This window comes from Epinephelus lanceolatus, chromosome 1 (genome assembly GCF_041903045.1).
Source record: "Epinephelus lanceolatus isolate andai-2023 chromosome 1, ASM4190304v1, whole genome shotgun sequence".
Lineage (NCBI taxonomy): Eukaryota > Metazoa > Chordata > Actinopteri > Perciformes > Serranidae > Epinephelus > Epinephelus lanceolatus.
In genome coordinates, this window is record NC_135734.1 from 46,454,780 (window position 1) to 46,478,517 (window position 23,738).

Here is a 23,738-nt window from a genome sequence, read left to right on the forward strand (position 1 = left end):
AACAGTCCCTTACCAGAAAACTGCATAGAGCTGCAAACTGCTGCTCAAGTAATGAAAAACAGCAGACTGCTTCTTTCTACAGATTCCACTCATTAAATACATTTAATGTAAGTAATCAACAGATTCACTTCACACCAAACACAATGTCCTGTCAATGTCACCTTTCAGAAACTTGTAATTGATTGAAATCTGTGAGTGTTTTCAGAATCTTTTCTCCAACACAGATCAGAAGACGAGACTACGTAATACACAGTGTTGAACTTGCAGTTCTTGTCAGTGTGCTAGTTAACATTTTCATGGGGTTAAAAGCATGTGGATGAGGCCATGCCCTGCAGTGAAGAGCTGTAATTACTCTCCTGCCTGCACTGAGGCAAAAGCTCTCAGCAGCTGAGTTTGACCAGTTCATGCTGTCGGTGCAAACGTGTGTATTTGTTCATTCTCCAACATAACTGCTACATGTTTGCTAATAGAGAATGAACAGTGTATAACAGCTGCTTTATGCTGTTTAATCACACTCTAATAAAATGGTTTCAGCCCTCATAGACGAGGAAAAATACCCAACAGGTATCTGTCGCCTGTTGTTGTTGCAACAGCAGGTGTCTGAAACAATTCACAATATCCCATAGTTGACATGACATATAATAAAGCCACACAATCACAATGCAGAGTAGTAAGCAAACTAATTAAAGCAGAAATCTGGGGTGGGTAATGAACCATAGTGGAAAGCTACGAGAGATAGAAACCTGAGAATGTGGTACAATCTGAAACTTCACAAACCTGCTACATCGAATTCTATCTCCAGTGTGACCTTGTTGGTCAGCGCCGCATCTCGGAGAAGCTGATTGGCCTCCTCTAGTGTTCCATCTTCTGTGGGGATTCCATTGATTGACAGGAGGCGGTCTCCAACCTGCAGCAGGCCACACCTACAACAGGAGTTACCATGGAGATGTCAGGACAATGGGAAACATTGAATATTTACTGTCTAAACATCACTACATCTTACGATTTCAGTGCTCTGAGACAAAACGAGTGCTTTCAAAAACTACAGCTCCCATGTTGTTTTAACAGAGCAGTTGTATTTTCTTGTGATGCTTTTGGACTTGTGGGGAATGTTCCTTACATTTTGAGTTGGATTTTAGTAAATTGTTATCAATGTCAGTGGCCTTGTTTATACCTGGTATTAACATGAGTCTTGAGAGATCCAATCACAAGTGGACGGGGCTAAACACAAGCGTAAACAACGCTAAGGCGCATTCTGATCAGATCGCTCAAACCACTTGCCGGGGTGTTCTGGAGCACATTTGATTTGTAGACGCTCATGTGTCCTGATGCATCCCAGACAAGGACTTCAATGCAGGACGTGGTGACTGTTTCAGTGACAGTGTGCTAATGTTCTACAATTATGCAGACAAAGATCTCTACAGATGTACCAACACAACCACTAACGTGACTAGCGAGCAGCTAGTGAGAGTGTGGACATAATAACTGTGCACAGGACAAAAAAATTGCACAATCCTAGGTTACCGAAAGAATGACCCGCCCTACTCTCCCTATGATTGGCTAGCATTCACCTTTTTTCAATGGATTGGTCAGGTTTGGCTAGGTAGGCAAGAGGAGTAGGACTGGTTAGGGTTAGGGTAAGAACGTCAGGGTAAGCCAATCAGAAGCAGAGTAAGGTGGGCCATTACTTCACTAACCTAGCATTTGCAAATTTGCTCAACCCTTTGACCCTCTAGCATACGTATGTAGGCAGTAATGTAATCTGAACACAAGTGGTCAGCTGGGCACCCATGATAAATGGTCAGGTGTTGTGTCTCAGCTGTTCACCAAACATATGTTAATAACAGCTATAATCAGGCTCAACATGATTTTAAATGAGGTTTTCTTACTGCTAGAACAGAACCTGTGGGATCTGGTTTTATTTTTGGTAAGGTTTTGTCAAAAGAATCATCTTTTCTGGTTGGATTGTTGGAGCTTTGTGGGCCAAAACATTTCAGTTCATCCAAGTTCTTTGGTATCTTTTAAAAAACCTTAGGCTGTTTTTCAGTGGGTATAATATCCCTAAAAAGCTGAACCAACAAGACCTTGAGAGAGGTAGAGGTTTCGTCAAAAGTAGTGCTGTAAACGTTTGTTAAGCCATTAACAGAGGAGATAAACGAGGAACCTCCTGAGGTTTTTCTGGCCAAGTCACCAGAAGAAAACGTTGGCATTGTATGTTTCTGCAAACCACAGATTTGTTACGTTCACATGTTACATACATATCAACATTTCTAAATTGAAGTACAATTTGAGTGTATGAGTATACTGTCATCTGGTGGTGGAGAGGATGGTGGATGGCGTGACACCTACACAAGACACCTACCAAGCCATTTCTTGCAAAGACCAATCTATGAGACCATCAAACAACAGAACCAGTTGTGATTTAGCAAGTCGTAGCTGTTTCCAGCAGCTTTTGGGCACAAAAAGCAGCTGCTTTTCACTGAGACATCACTGCATTGTTGCCGGGATTTTGCCCCAAAACCGAGTATTTTAAGGCCAAACGTGATCTTTTTCTAACCATAACTAAGTGGTTTTTGTGCCTAAACCTGACCACATGATAACCACAGCATTGTTGACGCGTAATGTTTCAATGTATCTGCTATATAATGACGTCCAAATATAACACATTCGTGGTTTACATGAACGTACAATGCCACCAATTTCTAAGCCTATTGGGTTGATCTCTCAGTGATTTTAGTCTGAACGACCCATAAAAGGTTCCTAAAAGCAGAGGGAGATGAAGGTTTCCAAAAACATGCTGGAATAAAACCTGTTTTTGTAGCTATTTTCTGAGCCTATTTAGATATGATTACCCCCCTGGGTTAAAATGCTCCCTGAAGGGGAAGAAAAACTCAAGCACGTAGGTGTGCTAATCGTCAGCAGCCTCCTGCCTGGGATCTTCTTCCTTTAATCCATTTTACATAGACAGATGAAACCCGAAGAGCTTCAGACTCCCTGCTGTGTTACGTATCACATTATTTTTTAGCTACTGTAGCTTTTAATGCTGCTGATGAATTTTAAAGATTTCTGCCTTCAAAACATTCACCCTTTGGACACCCCCAAAGCTGGCTTCTCGCTACATAAATTAGTTCTGCAGTGAAAGTAAAGCACATTAGTGCTGACTATTAAAGTCATTAATTATGTTAATACCCTTCCTTGACAAAATAGAGGTATATTACTAAAGAGTCATTCCATCTTTTTGGATATTGGCCTCTGAGTTTAAGCACATTTGGAAGTGAAGCCCCTCATACGATAGTTGGAAACTTAACTGCATTTCAAGTCATTTCAGTTATACTTACCACTGCTTAGGACAAGCCCAAAAACCCTCCTAGTGCTAACTGATCTGAGTACAGTAAACAAGCCACACATACCAAACAGCGCTGTCCTTGCAATGAGTTTCTAAAGGTAGACAGTAAAACACAATAGGCACAAAGCTTGACTCGTCTTAAGTATTTAAAGAAGCTCACAAATCCAAAGCTGCAATGAAAGAGCAAACTCCTAGAAGAATATGCGGAGTCATTCTGCAAGAAATGCTATTTACCAGCTAGCAATTATGCTAAACAACAATTAACTCCTTGAAATAACTTCCGCAGCAGAAAAACAATACAGCAACTATATTCTGCTTACAGCGTCAAAATTCAGATATAACAAAATACTTACAGACAAATAATGTCCAAAGCAAGAACACAATTTTAAATGCACTCAGCTAGTTTCTGTGCTCCTCTTGTAATTGTTTTTTCTGGTAGTACAATTTCTTTAATGGTTATCTCTGTTATTCAATTACTTGTTTGGCAGATGCTTTTGTCCAAAGTGATGTACCAATGAGATTTGTTATCCCATAAGCAAAGAACACTTCTTGTAATTGAAGTTTGGCTTACTTATGTATGCAAATAGCACCACAGCAGCGCTACATTGGCTTTGGCTCTCAACACATCATCAGCTTTCAGCATTCAGTGGCCATTAACATGAGCCATTGCTTTCCAACATAAAGAGCAGAGATGCTGAACCTTGCTGCAGTGGATTTAATGTCTCCTTTATGTCACTCATTGTTCAAATAATTTTAACTTTGTCCTTGCTTTCTGATGACCTGAAAGAGTTTCAAGTGTGTCAGAACTGCACAATATCACGTTACAATCATACTATGATCTTAACAGGTAGATTATCAACCCAATCGCCAGCATAAATGTTGTCATCTACCAGATGACAAAGTCATTTCATATACTACACCACTTTAGAAACGTTGATATGATATGTATGAAATGTTCAAATGTATCTGGGGTTTGCAGATAGGTATAATAACATTTTCATGTAGCGACTGGGCTGTGATTTTAACATTGTGGAACTTCAGTCAGACTGAGCTAACTGACACACAGCAATTTATCTTTATACAATGGCTCATATGTAATCTAACAAATTAGCACCTAACAAATTAGTGCCCCTACCAGTTAGGTTAGGCTTAGGAAAAGAATCATGGTCGGGCATCCTCACGTTACGTACTTAAAGTAAAGTTACGTAGGTTAAGTTTAGGAAAATAATTATGTTTGGCCATCGATAGGTTAAGTACGTGGTTTAAAGTTACGTACTTAACATAAAGTTAGGTAGGATAAGGACGCGTAGGTAAGGTTAAGGAAAAGAATCATGGTTAGGCATCCTCACATTTCGTACTTAACGCTAAGTTACACAGGTTAGTTTTAAAAAAGTAAAGTTGCGTAGGTTAGGTTTAGGAAAAGAATTATGGTTGGACATCATTGGGTTAGGTCCACAACTTAAAGTTAGGAATTTAACGTAAAATTAAGTAGGTTTAGGACGCAAAGGTTAGATTGAGGAAAAGAATCAAGATTGGGCATCGTCACATCACATACTTAACGTTAAGTTACGTAGGTTAGGTTTAGGAAAAGAATTATGATTGGGCATTGTTAGGCTAAGTACGTAGCTTAAAGTTATGTACTTAACATAAAGTTAGGCAGGATAAGGACACATAGGTTAGGTTAAGGAAAAGAATCATGGTTGGGCATCCTCACATTTCGTACTTAATGCTAAGTTACACAGGTTAGTTTTAAAAAAGTAAAGTTGCGTAGGTTAGGTTTAGGAAAAGAATTATGGTTGGACATCATTGGGTTAGGTCCATAACTTAAAGTTAGGAATTTAACGTAAAATTAAGTAGGTTTAGGACACAAAGTTTAGATTTCGGAAACGAATCATGGTTGGGCATCCTCACATTTCACACTTAACGGTAAGTTACACAGGTAAGGTCTACGAAAGTAAAGTTACATAGGTTAGGTTTAGGAAAAGAATTATGGTTGGACATCATTAGGTTAGGTCCATAAATTAAAGTTAGGAATTTAACGTAAAATTGAGGTTTAGGACGCAAAGGTTAGATTGAGGAAAAGAGTCAAGATTGGGCATCGTCACATTACAAACTTAACGTTAAGTTACGTAGCTTAGGTTTAGGTTTTGGGGAAAAACAGCTGGGTAAGTTAGATTTGGGAAAGTAAAATTACGTAGGTTAGGTTTAGGAAAAGACACCTGTCCTCTGCGCCCGTTGAGCACAGCTATGTAGAGAACCTTCAGTGGACTACTGGGGAAAATGTAGACAAGATGATTGTAACTGCAGTTCACTTTTTTTTTTAATAGCTTTAGGATCAAATGTCATGACTGTCGTACACTGAACTAAAATAAGAGCCCTATTATTAAATGCTACGACATGATTACAGTGGTTATCCCTTTCTGCCCCGAGGAGACTTCTGACAGGAGAAAATGAAGATGCAGTGATTTGTCTCACTTTAACCAGGCCTCGCCTTCATGCAGTCACTGCCCTTTGGATTTGCAGGGCACTTATGATTTTCACTTGTGTGCATGTGACACACACACACACACACACGCACAGCTGATATATCCTCCATTAAGCCATGAGTAGGTGACCCGTATTAATGTACAGCCAGACATCTTTATCATGATCTACTGAGTATTAAATGTTCAGCCAAGACTGTCGTCCCTGCCTCGCTGCCCTCTGTTTTCCATTTTTTTTATTCTCTTCACTACTTTTCTGTTTCTCTGTCTGTTTTTTTCCAGTTTTCATTATTCTAAACAGTTCAAAGAAGTTTCCGTCCCTTTTTTACCTGTCTCGCTCTCATTCCTTTCATCATCTCATCTAATTTCTCTGCTCATTATTCTTTCCTTTTGCTTTTAAGTCTTGCAAGGTTTTTATATTAGCAGCCCTGTTGCTACAAGAAAATGTTGGCATTGTACACTTCTGCAAATCATGGATATGTTACATTTGTACGTTTCACACATGTATCAGCGCTTCTGAAGTGATGAATCATATGAGCGGACTTTGTCACCGGGGGGTGTAGGGGACAATGGATGGTGTGACACTTAAGCAAGATGCATACCAGGCTGCAGACCACTGTTTAAGACCAACAAACAAAAGATTTGGTTGTTTTTAGCAACCTGATGCCGCGTTTCCAGCCAGGATAGAGCCACCAAAACCGGCTATTTTAAGCCCAAACATGATCTTTTCCTGACCATAACCAAGTGGCTTTTGTGACTAAACCTAACCTGGGGCTGCTCAATTAAGGCAAAAATAATAATCACAGTGTCAAGTCACGCAGGGATGAGCAACGGAAGCCTCAACTTGTGCTCTCGCTGCCTTTGGGTTAATAGCCTCTTTTTCATCTCATTCTCAAATGTGCTCACATATCAGGACTTTAATGGGCTATATTCATTGAAACTAAACTTGTGGTATTATGGAACAAAGAAAACTTCACTTTGCCACACAGACCCAACTTCACGTGTCTACTACCACTATTAAGACAAGGAAGTAGCTGCCAGCAAAGAACCTGCAGCTAGCAAACCCATGGAGCCCAACATGGCCCAGATTCACGGGATGCTGAGTAAGATACTGGAGGAAATTGCAGATTTAAAAGAAATACGACTATCAATGTGTTTCATGGATATGAAGCTAACCTCCCTTATCTCTTGCATTATGGAGAGATAAGGGAGACTTGGGGAAGTGGGGCTGAGCACAAACCCTGGGAAGGGGTGCGCTTGATTAACAAAATAAAAGACAAAACAGGAGCGACATTGGTACACTTGTCATGTGGCACAAAATGGGTGCATGGGTTCAGCAACAGTTCCTGCTCTGTCACCAAAATCCAATTTAGCAGTGCTTTGCTGTGAGAAATATTGTATACTCGTTTAATTACCTGCAACCAATTTTTTAATTGTTAATGTTGAGACAGAAGTTGAGACAATAATCTTCAAACTTCTGTTCAATAATCTGAACTATAGCCTGAACAGTGTTTGCCTTTCTTGTCCAAAAGTTACTTTCTTTTGCTTTCTACACACATCAGCATGTGACCTCATGTCTTAATTGTTCACTGTACACTTACAGTCAAATTGAAAGTACTGGCAGTTTGAGTTAAAACACGATCTGAAGTGGCTCACTGCTGACTTAGTAAAATCACACTATAGTATTTTCACTGTGGGGCAAATTGTCCAAATGAAATCAGCAACTACTGCAACATAATGAGGTTTAATCATTTTGAATGTTTGGGTGGTATTTCTGTCTCAGTACCTAGTTCTTCCTGTGGTCAAATGTGTAAAAGCTTTTAATTATCTTCAACTTTCAAAGCAAAACTCAACAGAGAATATCTTAAATAAAATTCTACAGATTATTAATTTAAATTGGTAGAGTGTAACATTATGCTCTCTCAGGACTCAATTTAAAATTACTTTGAATTGAAATATTAAATAGCATTTATAGAAGAACTTCCAGCAGCACTAATGCAGGATAATTACAGGTTAAACCCTAACGGGAGGATGTCCTCGCTGGTCACTGCTGAACAAGACTTCTGTTTTAAAGACTACAAATTGTGGTTAAGTGTAATTCAGGGTGGTGTGAGGGGGTTATTTGGATTCATCCTGTCAACCGAAGAGGAGGCTACTTATCGATTCCTTCAACGTGGGCGAGGGGAGGCTAGCTAATTAGTGTTGTTAGCGTGGGCGCTAATGGAAAAGGGAGTGTGGCCTCAGGGTGCAGAAACACACCCAGCACTTAGGGAAGCTGTTAATACAACTGGAACATCAATCAGCAAACACACACCACATACACAACACAGACATGATTTCACACAGGGAGAATTAAATGAAGTTCTTAACACATAAGCATGAATTAAGTGCAATAAAAGAACACACACACACACACACACACACTTGCATGTCAATATTTGGAAAACCCCACCTACACATGTGAATACAGTAAAGGCTTAGAAATGTTCATACACCCACACGTCACAGTGAGCCAAGCAGAGCTGTTAAAACACAGTCTCACAAACACACACACACACACACACACACACACACAGAAAATGTCAGTAAAGCTGCTAAAACAGTGTTAAAGTAAGCATATGTTCTCTTTAACTCACTCACACACACACACACACACACACACACAGAGTTAATTTAACTCTACTACAACAGCTTGTTGTATCACACAGATACAAACACACTGTTACAACCTGTCCAAATAATGTGCTTTACGACACCCAGACACCTCACTATTCAGTTCAGTTACGATTCAGAGGGAAACAATTTGATGATATAATGATTATTAAATGTTTATCATATTAATTTAATTATAAATTGTATATTTTGGTGGTTTGAGCTGAAGGTGTGAGAAAGAATAGTATCAGTAACATTGTTAACACTGTGCTACATTACAGAGAAATACAAAACCGTACTAATGAACCTTCATTAATATAGGCCTATATTTTATCTCCAAGTGCACGTCACACACTGAGCCAGCCGCCTGTTAATGACGCTGTGGGCTAATGGGCATGTAGCTACTTCCATGTTTCAGATGATACGTCATGTTTGTAGTCGACCAATGAAGATGAGTTTACATATCACCTTGGGTTCGTCCTTCACCTTCTCAAAATGATCCCACACTTTGGATTTCCTGCCCGACATGTTATTAACTAGCCTGTGGAATAACTGCAGGTACCAGCCCTGGAAATTAACCTGACTCCTGTCTGACTGCTGAGCGTGGACACTTCCTGTGTCTGTCCTTTCAAATTAAATTCCCACATGCTCCAGTCATATAGGTTTTAATTTATTTTGACGGTTTTGTTTTTTTGTAATCAAGCAACCAATTAAATCTTGCTGACAAATGACCTTTCTGGTCGACCATTAGTTTCACATATTTCTGTGAGACCAGGTTGATCTCACCTAAGATCACATTTTCAGACCTGCTTTCAGTTTCCCATTTTGCATGACTTTATAATTTTACTTTATAGAATGTATCTGACTGTTTGAAGTTATGACTAACTTTGTAGTATAAAGGACATGTAGAATAAGACAAAAATCCTGGAACAGATTTGCTTAAGTGAGGTACATCTTGAACAAACAAGGAAGTGTAGTAATGTGTGATGCTGTAGCTCCAAATTAAAAGTCTAACTTCAAACATAAGCTCATATATGTTGAACATTTTGTGTCATAAGGGATTTACATCACAGAGTGGTAAGACACATGGTAAAGAACAGAAAGGCGTCATGTGCAGTTCACTGATGCCTGAATGTGTGTGTGCTCACCTCTCTGCAGAGCTGTCAGGCTCTATGAACCGGATAAGTGGGGGTGCAGACAGCGTTTCAGTGGCAAATATTCCTCCCTGCAGCTGGACACCAAAGCCATTGAGAGGGTCACCTGTTAGGACGACCTCACTGGTCTCTACATGAACTACCTGACCACCTGGACCCACCGAGCTTGACGCCAGGGACACTGAACACACACACACACAAACCCACAGGAAAGATTTTTTGATTATTCATTTCCCTTCAGTTAAATGATATCACAGCACAGACAGAGAGGCATATGGAGCTTACAGGAGCTTTTGTGCTCTTTCTTTCTCTGCCGTCGTTTGAGCAGCGAGTTACGTGGACTCATGGGAACTGTGGGCCTGGGCAGGGTGCTGGAGCTCTGGCTACTGGGGCCCGATGTAGTCGTTGAGCCGGGAGAGAAACTGGCAGACACCAGAGCTGCAAAAAAGAGAAAGATACGACAGACAGATGGTGTCAGTTGTTCCATTATTGCTACACAGAGACATGACGACACGGATTGAAGAATTAATCAAAAGCAAAAAAAGACTGAAAAATAAAACATGTTACAGATAAATCAGTTCAGTTCCCGAGATATGACGCTAAATAATGGCCAGAAGTGTTTTTGCAGAACATTATGATGTCACAGTTACCTTTGATCTTTTGGATATAAAAGGTCATCACTCCATCATTTTATCCTGTTAAGACATTTGTGAGAAATATTGTCATATTAAGCCTATGAATTTTTATGTTATGGCCCAAAACATGGTTTGTGAGGTCACGGCAACCTTTGACCTTTGACCACATTCTAATAAGTTCATTCTTGAGTTCAAGTTGGCCTCCCTAGTGTAGTGGCTAGAGCACTCGTCTTCCAGGGTTGGAATCCTGCTGGGGTCGACTTCAGCAAAGGCGTGCAGTAGCAAGAGATTACCAACACCGAATCAAACGGGATCAGATTCGTAAAGGAGTAACTCCACAATCTGAGTCCTCAAACAAGGGCGCGTCTCAAGCCCATTGTAGACAGATTCAAAACGTAAAAACGGATTCATTCATTCTTGGGTCCAAGTGGATAACTTCCCTCGAGGCGTTCTTGAGCTATCATACTCATGAGAATGGGACAGATGGACAACCCGAAAGCCATGGCTATCACTGGCGTGGTGGAATTAAAAGCAATTACGGTTGAAAGATGCTGGGATAAATACAAAGGGAGAGTGTAGAACAACACAAGTCCAACAAGACATTTTTTAAAGTTTTTTTTCACATCAGGAGATGACTATACCTGAAACAGCAAAGGAAATATTAAACCTCATCAGGGTGCTGTAGCACCCTGATGAGGTTTCAGTTCACCATCACGTTAAGCAGTTTCCACAGTGTTCTTCAGCAGCTGTTGTGGATGTGTTTCCACCACCATACAATGTTTTTAATAAACTGCCAGGGTAGATACATTTAAACATTTGGCATAATGTAAGTATGTGTTTTTAGGTGAGGAGCCACATTTGCCACAACTCCTGTTTCACCAAGTAGCATCAAAATGTAAGAACTTATTTGCATATTGTCGATCTATTTCCATTATTATGTTTTCCAGACATCCTGCAGCAAGACTGACAGAAGACAGAGCTGAGTAAAAGTAATGAGTCACAGAATGAACGAATGAACAAATAGATAAATGTCACTGTTTCTGTGTTCTTACACTTGCAGTAGTCGAGGCTGTTGATGGTGTTATTATTTGAGGCGGTCCACGACTTGTTGAGGGTGGCGCTTGTGTTGCAGAGGGTGGAGTTTGAAGGGTGACAGTAGTTCACACAGGGGTCCCAGGAGTGGGGGTGGTCCGACTTCTGAACCTTCACTGGAACACACAAGAAGAAGAATGACTTGAAGACAGTGTATTGACTCACATTAATTCCCTAGATGCCTGCCTGACATTTGACATGTGTGACATGTCTAACGTTATCTTCAACATGTCTAACAGCCATGATTATTACATCTTTAGAGGGGCCCTGTGAAGTTATATTTTTGTTATAAGTCTAATGTGTAGGATTTAGTGGCATCTAGTGATGAGGATGCAACCAACTGAAACTTCTCTCATGTGCAAAGCCCATTGGAAAAGTGCAGTAGCTCATGTGAAAATGTGAAAACATAAAAATTCAAAAATGCAAATGGCCATATTTAGAGTCAGTGTTTGGTTTGTCTATTCTGGGCTACTGTAGAACAACATGGCGGACTCTGCGGAAGAGGACCAGCTCTGTATGTAGATACAAACTGCTCATTTTAATGCAAGGAAAACACAATTATTCTTACTTTCAGGTGATGATAAATGATTCAAAACCAGTAATCAATATGATTTACACTGTCTACCAATATACCTACTTAAATCCTACACACTGAACCTTTGATATTCAGTGTTTCACACAAAAACATTGTGTGAATCCTTGAGGTCTTAAGACCAAAACACACTGGCGACAAACAGCGTGCATCGAAAAATACGCCCCTATTATTTCAAATGTACAGCTCATGGGCAGCGGCTAGCACTCCTGGACGTGGTGCCCTGCAGCACTTTACGCCACTGTCCTATTTCCAGCCTCACCACCCCCTGAATAAATTCATTTTTCCCCCACTCGCTCTCTGCTTGTAAATATCGGCTCTTGTAGCAGCTCTTTTTCTCTGCTCCTATGGCAGCTCAACTCCTCTCCTCACCATCAATGTATAAAGAGAACTCTGTGGCTGTTGCTGTGTCTCTGGCGTGACGAAGAATGTTTGAGAAGAGACGCATTGTTGAGGTCGAGAAATATCCTGAGCTAAATGACTAACAATCCCGTCATTATAAAGACAATGGCCAAAAAGATATTGCTTGGTGAGTCATAGCCCTGCAGAGAAGGAGGAAGTAAAGATCTTTCAGGAAAAGTAGTAATAACTTTGTGTGGTTGTCTGTGTGCTACGGGGTGTCACTTGACATGAGTCACCTGACGTGCCACGCTTTGGTGGCGCTGGTATGTTTTCAGCTTAACAATCACGTTAAATGCATTTCCTTTCCTGCATTGTGTACATCCATGTTTATTAGCTTGCAGTCTTCATCTTTGGCATGTTGCTATGCTTACATATGTGTTACTGCCACCAACTGCTGATCAGTGAAATAGCATGAAACCAGTGGACACTGTGTTAATCATAACATGCTGTAATAAGCAAGCTTTAGAGGAACTGGTTGGCATGTTTACTCAACTTTGAACAAAGCTAGACCAGCTGTTTCCCTGTCTCCAGTCTTTGTGCTAAGCTAAGTTAGCCGACTGCCAGCTGTAGCTTCATATTAACCATACAGACATGAGTGGTGCTGATTTTCTCATCTGACTCTCAGCAAGACAGTGAAAATGCATATTTCCTATAATGTTGAACTTCAAAGAGAGAAACACTGCCATCTGTTGAAAAGTCACTTTCCTTCAGATGTCGGGGAGAACCTCTTCTGGGGGAAACTCCCACTGAGAGCATCAGCATACAATCAAGGCTGAAGTCTGACAACCTACACGGCCTCATGTGTAATTCCTCACCACACACACTTATCTCAACTCTGAAGTTGATCCTAAGCTGTCCTGTGCTGCCACATCCATCCAGCAGAGCCTTTGTTTCCTTTGACATGTAAGTCATCCCATCTAAACCACTCTGTTGGCGTGAGGTCTGAGGAGCAGAAGTGTCGGGCGGCCCCGGGGTGAGATTTGAGAAATGTGGTAACATTTTCCAGTCTAATCCTCCGTGAGTAAAAATAAAGTCATTAGGTCCAGCGAAACACACTGCAGAGACAGATGTGCTGACAGGAAATGGCTGCAGTCACAGACAGATGCACACAGGCAGGACACACTCTAATAGACAATATAGATACACACTTATGCTGGGAATATTTTAGAGCGGCATGTCTGTCACTCATTTGCTTCTCAATAGTTTAGCAGTAATACTAGCTCTATGCTGTACTACAACAAAGCTATTAGTCATTCATGCCACACTGGTTGGTTGGCTAACCACCACCACTCTTTATTGGTCACCACCCAGCTCCAGTGGGAAGCAGCTAAAGTTGCTGCTCATTCCGGGATTACCGCTGCTAACACCATCCTGACCCATGGTGGCGTTTCCCTCTGGTCTCCCAGAGGTCGCCCTGGTGAGTAAGCAGCTTATTTTTGAGTAATGAAACATTTTCAGTGAAATGCAGTTTTGGTTGTTGGGGGGGGGGTCTGTGTGAGGGTCACAGGGTCTTCATTCAGTGTCCTTGTGGCCTTAGGGCAGGATCTCCTCCTGAGCCTCTTAGTGCTGTCAGGTGTAACCAGTACCTTCTTCCCTAATGCCCTCTATACACTGTGCGATTTCAGCAATCTTATAAGACCATTGCATGACACACTGTGAGACGTGGATCTAATAAACTTTGGTACGACGTCAAGTTTGATGTGTGCAGATTGTACGATGGCCGTTTACTATTGAATCACAGGTTATGACCTACGTCAATATGCAACGTTATCAGTGTGCACCGCATCAGCGTACGTCATCCATCTGCGTCACCATAGGTAGCTTGCTCACCCGGAAGTTGCAGTTCCTCCGCAATTTCCTTCCATGCAGCGTCTTTTTTCTCGCGGTCATGACAGCAGCTGGAGGAAACACCAAATAAACAAGGCTTCTGCTGCCACAGCTCCACCAAACTTTCCTCTTTCTGGGAGTTCCACAGACTTCTTTTAGTTCGTTTTACCTCCATGGCAAGCGATTTTGTTCACACTGTGAGATAGTCATCCTAAATTTCTGACACCATCAGAATTTTATCTCAGGTTGTCTTTGGTCGCAAGACGTTGACAACGGCCGTCCTTGAACTTGTCTCACAGTGTGACATAAGACCACCGTTTTAGAGCCACGACCAAAGATATCACCACGTTTCTCCCACAATGGTTATCTTTCGTCTGGGACAGCCCAAAATCTCACAGTGTATACCGGCCATAACTCAACAGAGTGGAAAGGCAGTAATCCAGATGGCTGGGATCTTCAATGATTCTTGTGGCCTTATTTTTGTAGCAGCAGGTGCACACATCCTTTATGCAGGGTAGAGCAGCACCTATAGTGTGCTCAGCTGAAAGAACCACTCTTTGTAAGGCCCTGCAGTCCTGTTCGCTGTTGTCTCCATATCAGGCAGTGATGTTCCCTGTCAGGATGCTCTTGATGATGCAGGAGTAGAAATTCCTCAGAGTTTGAGGGGGTATTTCCTCAGGCATCGAAAGTAAAACAGTCTCTGCCTTGCTTTTCTCACCACCGAGTCAGGATGCAGCATTTAAGTCAGACCCCAACTGATGTAGACACACAGGTACTTGAAGCTATTAGCCTCTCCACTGAGGACCTGTTGATATTAGGGAGAGCGCAGGTCTTTTGTTGCTTCTTCCCAAAGTACTTGTTATCACTGTTACCATCGTCAATGTGGCTAGTGGTGCTAACATAGCTAAGAATGCCAAAGGGGTTTTGAGGCTCAAAATTAGGCCACTTACTCTCTGGGGCTACTTGAGGGGCAGCCGGAGATATCATTGAGATCATGTTAATGTTACTTGCGTCAGTGCAGAGCAGCAGCTAGCTAACCAGTGGAAAGCAGAGGAAGGGCAGTGAGCTCAAGGGGTCAATAGAGCACCGGACTAAAAGGTAAGCACCTCTTATATTTCACACTATTTTCCATCCATCCATTTTCAACCACTTATCCAAAGCTGGCTCATGGGGGCAGCAGGCTGAGCAAAGTATTTCAGACGTCCCGATCCCCAGCAAAGCTTTTCAGCTCCTCCTGGGGGATCCTGAGGTGTTTCCAGGCCAGACGAGATATACAATACCTCCAGCATGTTCTGGGTCTGCCCCGGGGCCTCCTACCAGTTGGACATGCCTGGAATACCCAGAATTCATGACCATAGGTGAGGGTTGGGACGTAGATGGACCAGTTAATTTAAAGCTTTGCCTTCTAGATCAGCTCTCTCTTTACCACAACAGTCTGGCACAGCATCGCGTCACTGCAGACGTTACGCCAAACATCTCATGCTCCATTCTACCTTCTTGTGAACAAGACCTCAGGATACTTGAACTCCCTCACTTGGGTCAGTAATTCATTCCCAACCCAGAGGGGGCAATCCACTGTTTTCCAGCAGAGAACTTTTTTCCTTAAACATTTACCTGTAAATTGATGTTAGGCCATCGAAAGCAAAACTAACAGAAGCTGACATCCCTTGTGTGTACATGCACACTTATGTCCAGACTCAGGAACACTAATCTATGCTGCAGTAACACACTGAAACACAATCAAAGTCACACACACAACTGCAAAACCTTTAATCAGACTGTCTATTAATAAAACAGCAGCAGGCTGGCTGTAAGGTCTCCTGCAAGGCCATCAATACACTAATGAGCTGTGCTCACTTCACAGACACACACACGTACAAATACACACTTACCGCATATACACACAGGCGGTCACAATCGTGATTAGAAGGAAAAGAATGAATTTTTCTTCACAGAGACAAATGAAGGAGATGCAAGATGAGATGGTGACCTTTGGAGTGTGTGTGTTTGTGTGTGTGTGTGGTCGGTTGACGTGTAGCCTCAAGTACTTTCTTGTTTTCTGTCTCTTTAACATACTGTAAATTAGAATAAAGCAAAACAAAAGAGTAGGAGAGAACTAAGGAGCTGTGCGGAGTTGAAAGGAATGACAAAGAGGAGGCAGAAAGAAAGACAAGAAGACGAAAACAACAGAGGGAAAAACAGGAAGCAGATGAAACAAAAAATAAGTAGGTGAGAAGAAGAGGAAATCAGGAGAGCAGAGGAGGAGGCGTCAGTAAGCAAAGAGGTGTAATGACCTTAATTAAATACCAGCCTGCCTTTACACTCCCTGTCACTCACTTCTCTTTTCAACTTCCTCTCTTCCTGCCGTTTTCATGCTGAGATGAAACATTCTATAGCGAGCAGAGCAGTGGCGGAGGTTTCAGTCTATTTCAGTCTACAATATCTCTTCTTCTTAATACCGCCTTTCTCAACCTCTCGAGTCTCTAATTAGGTCAAAGAAAACTGAAGCTACCAACACTTGGAAACAGAAAACATGTGTACATGTGTAATGAAGAGAAAAAGAGTAAATCAATTCACATTCATCTGACTTTAGTTGCTACAATACTGACAGCTTCATCACAGGCTCTACATATATGTGAAGCTGTGTACGTGCAGCGCACAGGCGTGCGTTTTCATGTATGTACATGTGTTATTGTATTGCATGTGTGTGATTGTGTGTGCAAACTTGTCATCCTTAAACCCTTCAGCTGTGAGGCATTAACCTGGGATAATCAGCGTTGCCCCTGTAAATCCACTGGCACTAATTCTCCCGCAGATGAAAAGCCGTCACTTGGCTACGGGTGAAGAAACACTTCTTCAACTAATTAAGCACAAAGTTGCTGTCGCAGCCAAAATATTCCTCAATTAGCGTTCCACGAGCGAGGGCTGCAGGTGGAGAGACACCAGGATGGGTTTTTCCTCCCTGATCTGCTAAGAGTGCGTAGGGTGACTTAACCAGGTAAACTTTACCATTTCTTTGCCCTAATTCTGCTGGTCCCTGGTTCCCAAAATGACTGCTGAGGAAGGTGTGATGACAAGAAGCTCAGGAATTAAAATACATATATTACTATACCAAGGGTAGCACGGTGACAAGTGGTTAGCATTGTTGCCTCACAGCAAGAGGGTTCCTAGTCCCAACCCAGGATGGGGGAGCCCATCTGTGCAGAGTTTGCATGTTCTCCCCGTGTCAGTGTGGGACTCCTCCAGGCGCTCCAGCTTCCTCCCACAGTCCAAAGACATTGGTGACTCTAAATTGTCCGTAGGTGTGAATGTGAGTGTGAATGGTTGTCTGTCTCTATGTGTCAGCCCTGTGATAGTCTGGTGACCTGTGCAGGATGAACCCCACCTCTTGCCCAATGTCAGCTGGGATAGGCTCCAGCCCCCCACAACCCCTAACAGGATAACAGTCACTGTATCTACTGTCTTGGTCATTTGTTCTTTTGTAGTGCCAACACTGTTGTGCTAATCTAAAGTTAAGGATATTCACTGTCTCTCAGGCTGCCTTTACGCTACCATGTCTTGATGCCCAAGTCCGATTTGTTGCCTATATCCGATTTTTCCTGACTGCTGTTTACATGTTCTGTTCACCTTATTTTTCACGGAGACAAAACAGAACGCAGCCAGCTTCCGTTTTTTTGTGCGACACTTCCGGTCCAGCACTCTTGACCACTGTGTAAATGTCCCACTGTATTTGCTACAGTGATATTACTGTGCGCATGGAAATGTTTATATTGCTGAAAGCAATTTTAAGGACTAACTTTAAATATTTAAAGTTAATCGTTAAAGAATAAATCACCTGGAAAGCTGGTGCTGCTCCACATAATTTAAAAGGTAACTTCGCCTACACAGAGTGGTGGAAATGTCCGTGCAGCTGCAGACGGGTGCGGCTGGATGATTGATGCGTACATGCTGATTCAGGTGCTATCAGAGCCGATCCGCGCATCACTATGGCTTAATGATCAACTCAGTCAATAAAAACAACCCGTCCTGTGTTAGGAGTGTATGTCGCTGACAGAAAGAAAGAAAGAAAAATAAAAAAAAGATAGAAAAGCAGCGTACACCTCACATATTTATTTCTCACAGTTGCGCACACGTTTGGCTGGCATGCAGAAGCACCGTCTTTGTGTCTGTGTGTCTGTCGTGGCATTATTCATGACGCACGTATATTTCCACATATGAAGGAGGCCTGAATCTGATCTGACAATATTCGATATCATGCGTTTTTTCCCTGTTTACACGTTCATGTTACAGATCCGATCTGTGCCACTTGAGAGGAAAAAATCAGAATTGGGTCACTTGAATCATGTGGTGTAAAGTAGGACTCATTGACTTCTATGTGGAGCTCTGGCCGGTCTAGCAAGTACATTTATAGTTTGTTATGCTAACTCAGCAGGCATTAGCTAGAGACATGTTTGATGGTCCCTCCAAATTTGAGGCCATGGTTCTTTGCCAGAAAACAGTGGATTGCCCCCTCTGGGTTGGGAGAGCGTTGCTGCCCCAAGTGAAGGTTCAAGTATCTCAGGGTCTTGCTTACCAGTAAGATTATAACAGAGCACGTGATGAAAAGCAGGTTGATGTGCTATCAGTAGTGACGCAGGCATTGCACCGGACTGTCATGGGGAGGAGGAAGCTGTGCCAGACATCCAAGCTTTCCATTTACCAGTCCATCTATGTTCTGACCCTCACCTTTGGTCATGAGCTTTGAGTAGTGACCGAAAGAATGAGATCGTAGGGACAAGCGGCTGAAATAAGTTTCCTCCATAGGGTGTCTGGGCTCAGCCTTACAGATAGGGTGAGGAGTTGAGACATTCGTCGGGAGCTCGGAGTAGAGCCTCTGCTCCGTCGCGTTGAAAGGGGTCAGTTGAGATGGTTCAGGTGTCTGATCAGGATCCTCCTCGGCACCTCCTGTTAGAGGTGTTTCGGGCACGTCCAACTGGTAGGAGGCCCCAGGGCAGACCCAGAACACAGTGAAGGGATTATACATCTCATCTGGCCTGGGAACACCTCGGGGAGAAGCTGGAAAGCATTGTTGGGGAGAGGGATGTCTGAAGTTCAGTGCTCAGCCTGCTGCCCTGCGACCTGACTCCGGATAAGCGGCTGAAAATGGATGTATGGATGGTGTAACCAATCAGACAGTGCGGTAGGCGTGACATTGACTGAGGCTGCAGAATGGCAAATGCAGACAAAAGTGCTGCATCAGACCATCAGAGCCATTTTTCAATTAATTTATTATAGCAGCTCAAAAAAAAACAACAACAACCAAAATAATGTGTTGACCGTGATGACCTCATCAACATAGTAATGGGGTTGTTGTCCCAGCACTAGGTTTGTAAAATATGAGCACACTGTGGATAAATGGTAAATGGACTGCACTTATACACACACACACACACACACACACACACACACACACTCAGCCTGTATGGTAGTTTAGCGCTGGCTGTGAAAATCACACTGACAGCCAAAAGCTTCAATCTCATCAACAGATTATTATAGTCATTAACTTCAAGACCTGGCACTCACACTGACACACACAGATATACAGAAATAAAAATGCTGACACACACATGCACACATATGCATATAGCTTCAAAAAAGGAACATGCTCTCTCTCTGTCTCTCCGATACACACACACACAACCTCTAAATCACTTTCGTAGCAGACAAGTGCAAAATGCTTTCACTACGGAGCTGCGTCATCACACATCCAACACCACGTAATGTCACCGTGTTAATAACAGCTGTTGTGGAGGACGACACAAGGTGTAAAAAGAAAAACAACATCAATCTGAATTTGGCAACAAAACTAAACACACACACCATCTGGTTGACAACAGTCCAGACATCATAAAATCACAAGATAAATAATGCTGTGATAAGTGATTGAAGGATAATTACTGTGCTTGTCTTTTATTTATTTATTTTACTGATGCCATGATGAAACTTTGTTTTCTCGTTTCATGGAGGTGAATGTGTTCATGACATCGCTCTGCTTACTGTCAAACATCTGGCAACCACAGGACAACATGGAAGTCATCTCCATGCAGGAAACAATCCCATCTACCTTAATCCTAGCCCCGAGATATCTTGTGTGAATTATGGGCACGACTCCTGGCGCTGAACCAGAACGGACGATTTCCAAAAGTATGCTAATCCTCTTTTTTTTTAAGAGAGATTAGGAAATAAATCGTGAAACACACTCCCTGTTACACCTCAGACAGGACGTGATCATAACTCTATTATCTCTGACAGCCATCTCAAAGCAATGGTTGTGTTCTTTTTTAATCATGCATGTTAGCGATTAGCTTGACTTGCTACTCTTTCTAAAACGTGATTATTACTTTTAGCTCCATGTAAGGTAAATAAACGTAAAAAGTAGTAGTAGGCTAAAATAGATAACTCTAGGCATTCGTTTCATCGTTCATTTTCATTGACTTAACACATGCTTCAAGGTATGCTGCTGAGGGGCAATTTCCTAATGTAGGGTGAGAATAGAATCAGACTGGAAATGACAGGGATATAATTTACTGACATTAGGTGATGGGCAGTCAGTCTAGGTGTCGTTCTTTTTCACACCTGTTGAGTTAAAGTTTTTCTCAGTTGCTTTTAGTCAATTTAGTCATTTGTGCACATCATAATAGCAGTTTCTCATTCCTTCCAACAAATTGCAAATGCTTTTGGACATGCATCAGTTGCTTTCACACAATTCTCTGCTGTTTTATAACATCATTTGCTTATGTCATGTCAGTCAAAATTAACTATACTTATGAATGCTGAATAGTCATTCCCTATAAAACTAATAGTCCTCATTTCATTGCTTGAGTCATTACATACAAAAATGTTGAACTAATTGTCAAAATCTGTCAAGCAAATTTTATACATTTCTTTATCATTTTTTCCTGAAAATGTCTCAGAAATTGAACAATTTCTGTCAGGTGAACCTCAGCTTTCACTGATGAGGAGGAGTGTGTGACGCATTAGTTGTAACCAATGATAAGCCACTTCTCCACAGTCACTCAAAGCTGAATCCCACAAACCTTCACTTGGCAAACATATATGAACCGAGCAGGACATAGTGTGTACCATTTCTACAATACTGTGACACAGAAATGGAAGGTCAACGTAGTGGAAGAGGGGTGAGGATGCGGGGAGGAAGGGGACGGGGACAAAACAGGTGAAAAGGAAGGAAGAGGCCAATAGGCAGATTCCTGATGAAATTAGGGCTACAATTGTGGACCATGTTGTCAATCACGGCCTCACAATGACTGACGCTGGTCAAAGGGTGCAGCCAAATGTTGAGAGAACCACTGTAAATTCAATTATTCAAACATTTCGTCGGGAGAACAGGTGTGTATATTGGACAGTAATTCAGCACTAAACAATCTGCACTACTGTCATTGTGTCATACGTAAGTAATAAGTAAGCGTGTATTTTTCTTTTGCACAATGCTGTGAACATGTACATACGTACTCAGTGTCTTGTACTCTGTTACCTCACTAAATACAGTAATGTGTAAGTTCACTGTGGTTTTCAAGTGGCTGTGCAAATAGTGTTTGGTGCTGTCTTGAGTATTTTCAGGTAGTGTCACCATGATCTGACTTTTTTGCATTGGAAAACACTTACAGAGTAAACTGTCATAATGAAAACATGACAAAGCCATTTGACTGTCTTGTTCATAAACAATGGTGTCAGGACTTTTCGTTTTGATGACACTGACACTTTCATTGACATGAATACTTGCTTTTGAGGAATGAACTATCCATTTCGAGCAAGTGACACAGTTTTGCAGGTTATCAACTAGGTTTTGCAGTTTGCACTAATTGTTTTGAGAAATGCACTAACTCTTGTGCAAATGTTAATAGTGATGTGAGAAATGCACCAAAGCGATTGAGAAAAACTGTAATACTTCCACCAAAACCCTTTTGATTTTAGTATTTCCCAAGTCATTTTAAGTATGTGACAACATAGTAAACATTAGAGTAGAGTGAGCACGAAAATACGGGAAACATCCTGTCCCATACTGACTCAGTGAGGGATGGTATGTTTTATTTTCTTATACAGGACGATCTGGTATCAATATTGTACAGTGCGAGTGGCAACCCATTACTTTCTGTAGGTGAGTGATGGAAACTGTTCTGTTGGTTGCAGGTACAACCCTTTTTTGTTCTGGCTGCATGTTCAACACTGTTGTGAAGCAACAAGTTCAGCTTTGTCTGCTGTTAGTAACGCTGCAGGGCTCAGCACCAGAGCTCTGGAGAGGACGTTTTAGTTACATCAGGAGAGATGTGAATGTGTCAAACCGGTGAGGTCATAAAACCGATTTCATGGTTTCCGAATGTTTATGCAGTTAAAATGGAAACTAGAATTTAGATAGATAGATAGATAAATAGATAGATAGATACTCTAACTCCAACTCAATTAAAGTTAGGTAAGTTTTTCTCCTGTTAGTTTCTTCTCTCTTCTCCCCTCTCTTCCCTCATCAAAATGAGGGTGTAGGGGGAGAGTGTACAGCCTGGTCCAGCGGGGGAGAGCTCAGTCCATACAGACGTCTCTCCTTGGTTCTGCCTTCCCTGTGCTCTTTCCTAGTTTTCTGTCCATCTAACCTCAACCGTTTGGCTCCTGCTTGGAAACCCCAAAACAACACTGTCACTCCCACTCATAGTTTTAAGTATGTGCATCAAGGGATTGTAACATCTAGTCCTTAAAGGCCCAGTGTGTAAAATGGGTTGAAAACAGTGACATCGGTGGTCAAATTCTAGATTGCAGGGCTCACTCGCTCACCCCTCCCGTCGGGTAAATGACGGTGGCCTCGTAGGGACAAAAAGCCTTGCGCACGAGTTTTTCAGGAGTAGGTCTATCTAGCGACGAGGTAAATGTTTATTTAGAAATCTAAACCATGTTACGATATTGTAATGAAGCCCTCACAAGCAGGAGACCAGAGGAGGAGACCTCTCTGCTCCACCAATCTCCAGCCCGCACACTGACTGACAGCGTAGCCTGTAAACAGAGCTCAGCTGTTTATTTAGCCTAGCAATATCTCCGGACTATAGTAGATGCAATGGACGACTTTGAACGTGATTTTGAAGAGTTTCTTGTAGCCGACACAGACCCAGAGCCATACCTGTTTGAGCCGGAGCATACAGATGAGGAACTCCATGTGTTTGATGCTGAGCGGGCGAGAAGAGAGGCTGAATCCTCCGCTCACATTTTGCTGCACAGAATGGGATTCGGTGCTACTGCTGCCATCATTGGGAAGATATATCATCAGGAGGAAAAGCGCCGCAGAGAGTGCATCACAAGGAGTGAAGTTGCGTCGTCTTTTCCTCGCAGATGACGGTTCGGGTTCATTCTCTCCTGTTGCGCGGTAAGTGTGGTCCATTCACAAACTTTATAACTAAAAAAACTTTTCACTACTCTCTATCGACGAACTACTAACACTCTGCTGTTTCCTCCTCTTTCTTCCTTCCTTCCGCTATCTTCGTTGGTTCATTTATACACGCGAAACGCGTTCTCTGG

General features: G+C 42.1%; 1 protein-coding gene across 12 annotated transcripts in view; it reads right to left on the reverse strand.

Moving 5' to 3' along the window:
* The window catches only part of grip2b (glutamate receptor interacting protein 2b), a 444,861-nt gene that overhangs the window by 29,862 nt on the left and 391,261 nt on the right, over positions 1-23,738 (reverse strand). For all 12 annotated transcript variants that reach the window (XM_033627121.2, XM_078171386.1, XM_033627119.2 and 9 more), the window contains exons 10-13: positions 11,323-11,478; positions 9,921-10,073; positions 9,630-9,816; positions 778-923 (exon numbers count right to left, since the gene is read on the reverse strand). In XM_033627121.2, coding sequence (XP_033483012.2) covers positions 778-923; positions 9,630-9,816; positions 9,921-10,073; positions 11,323-11,478 — 642 coding nt within the window. The remainder of the gene's footprint in view (positions 1-777; positions 924-9,629; positions 9,817-9,920; positions 10,074-11,322; positions 11,479-23,738) is intronic.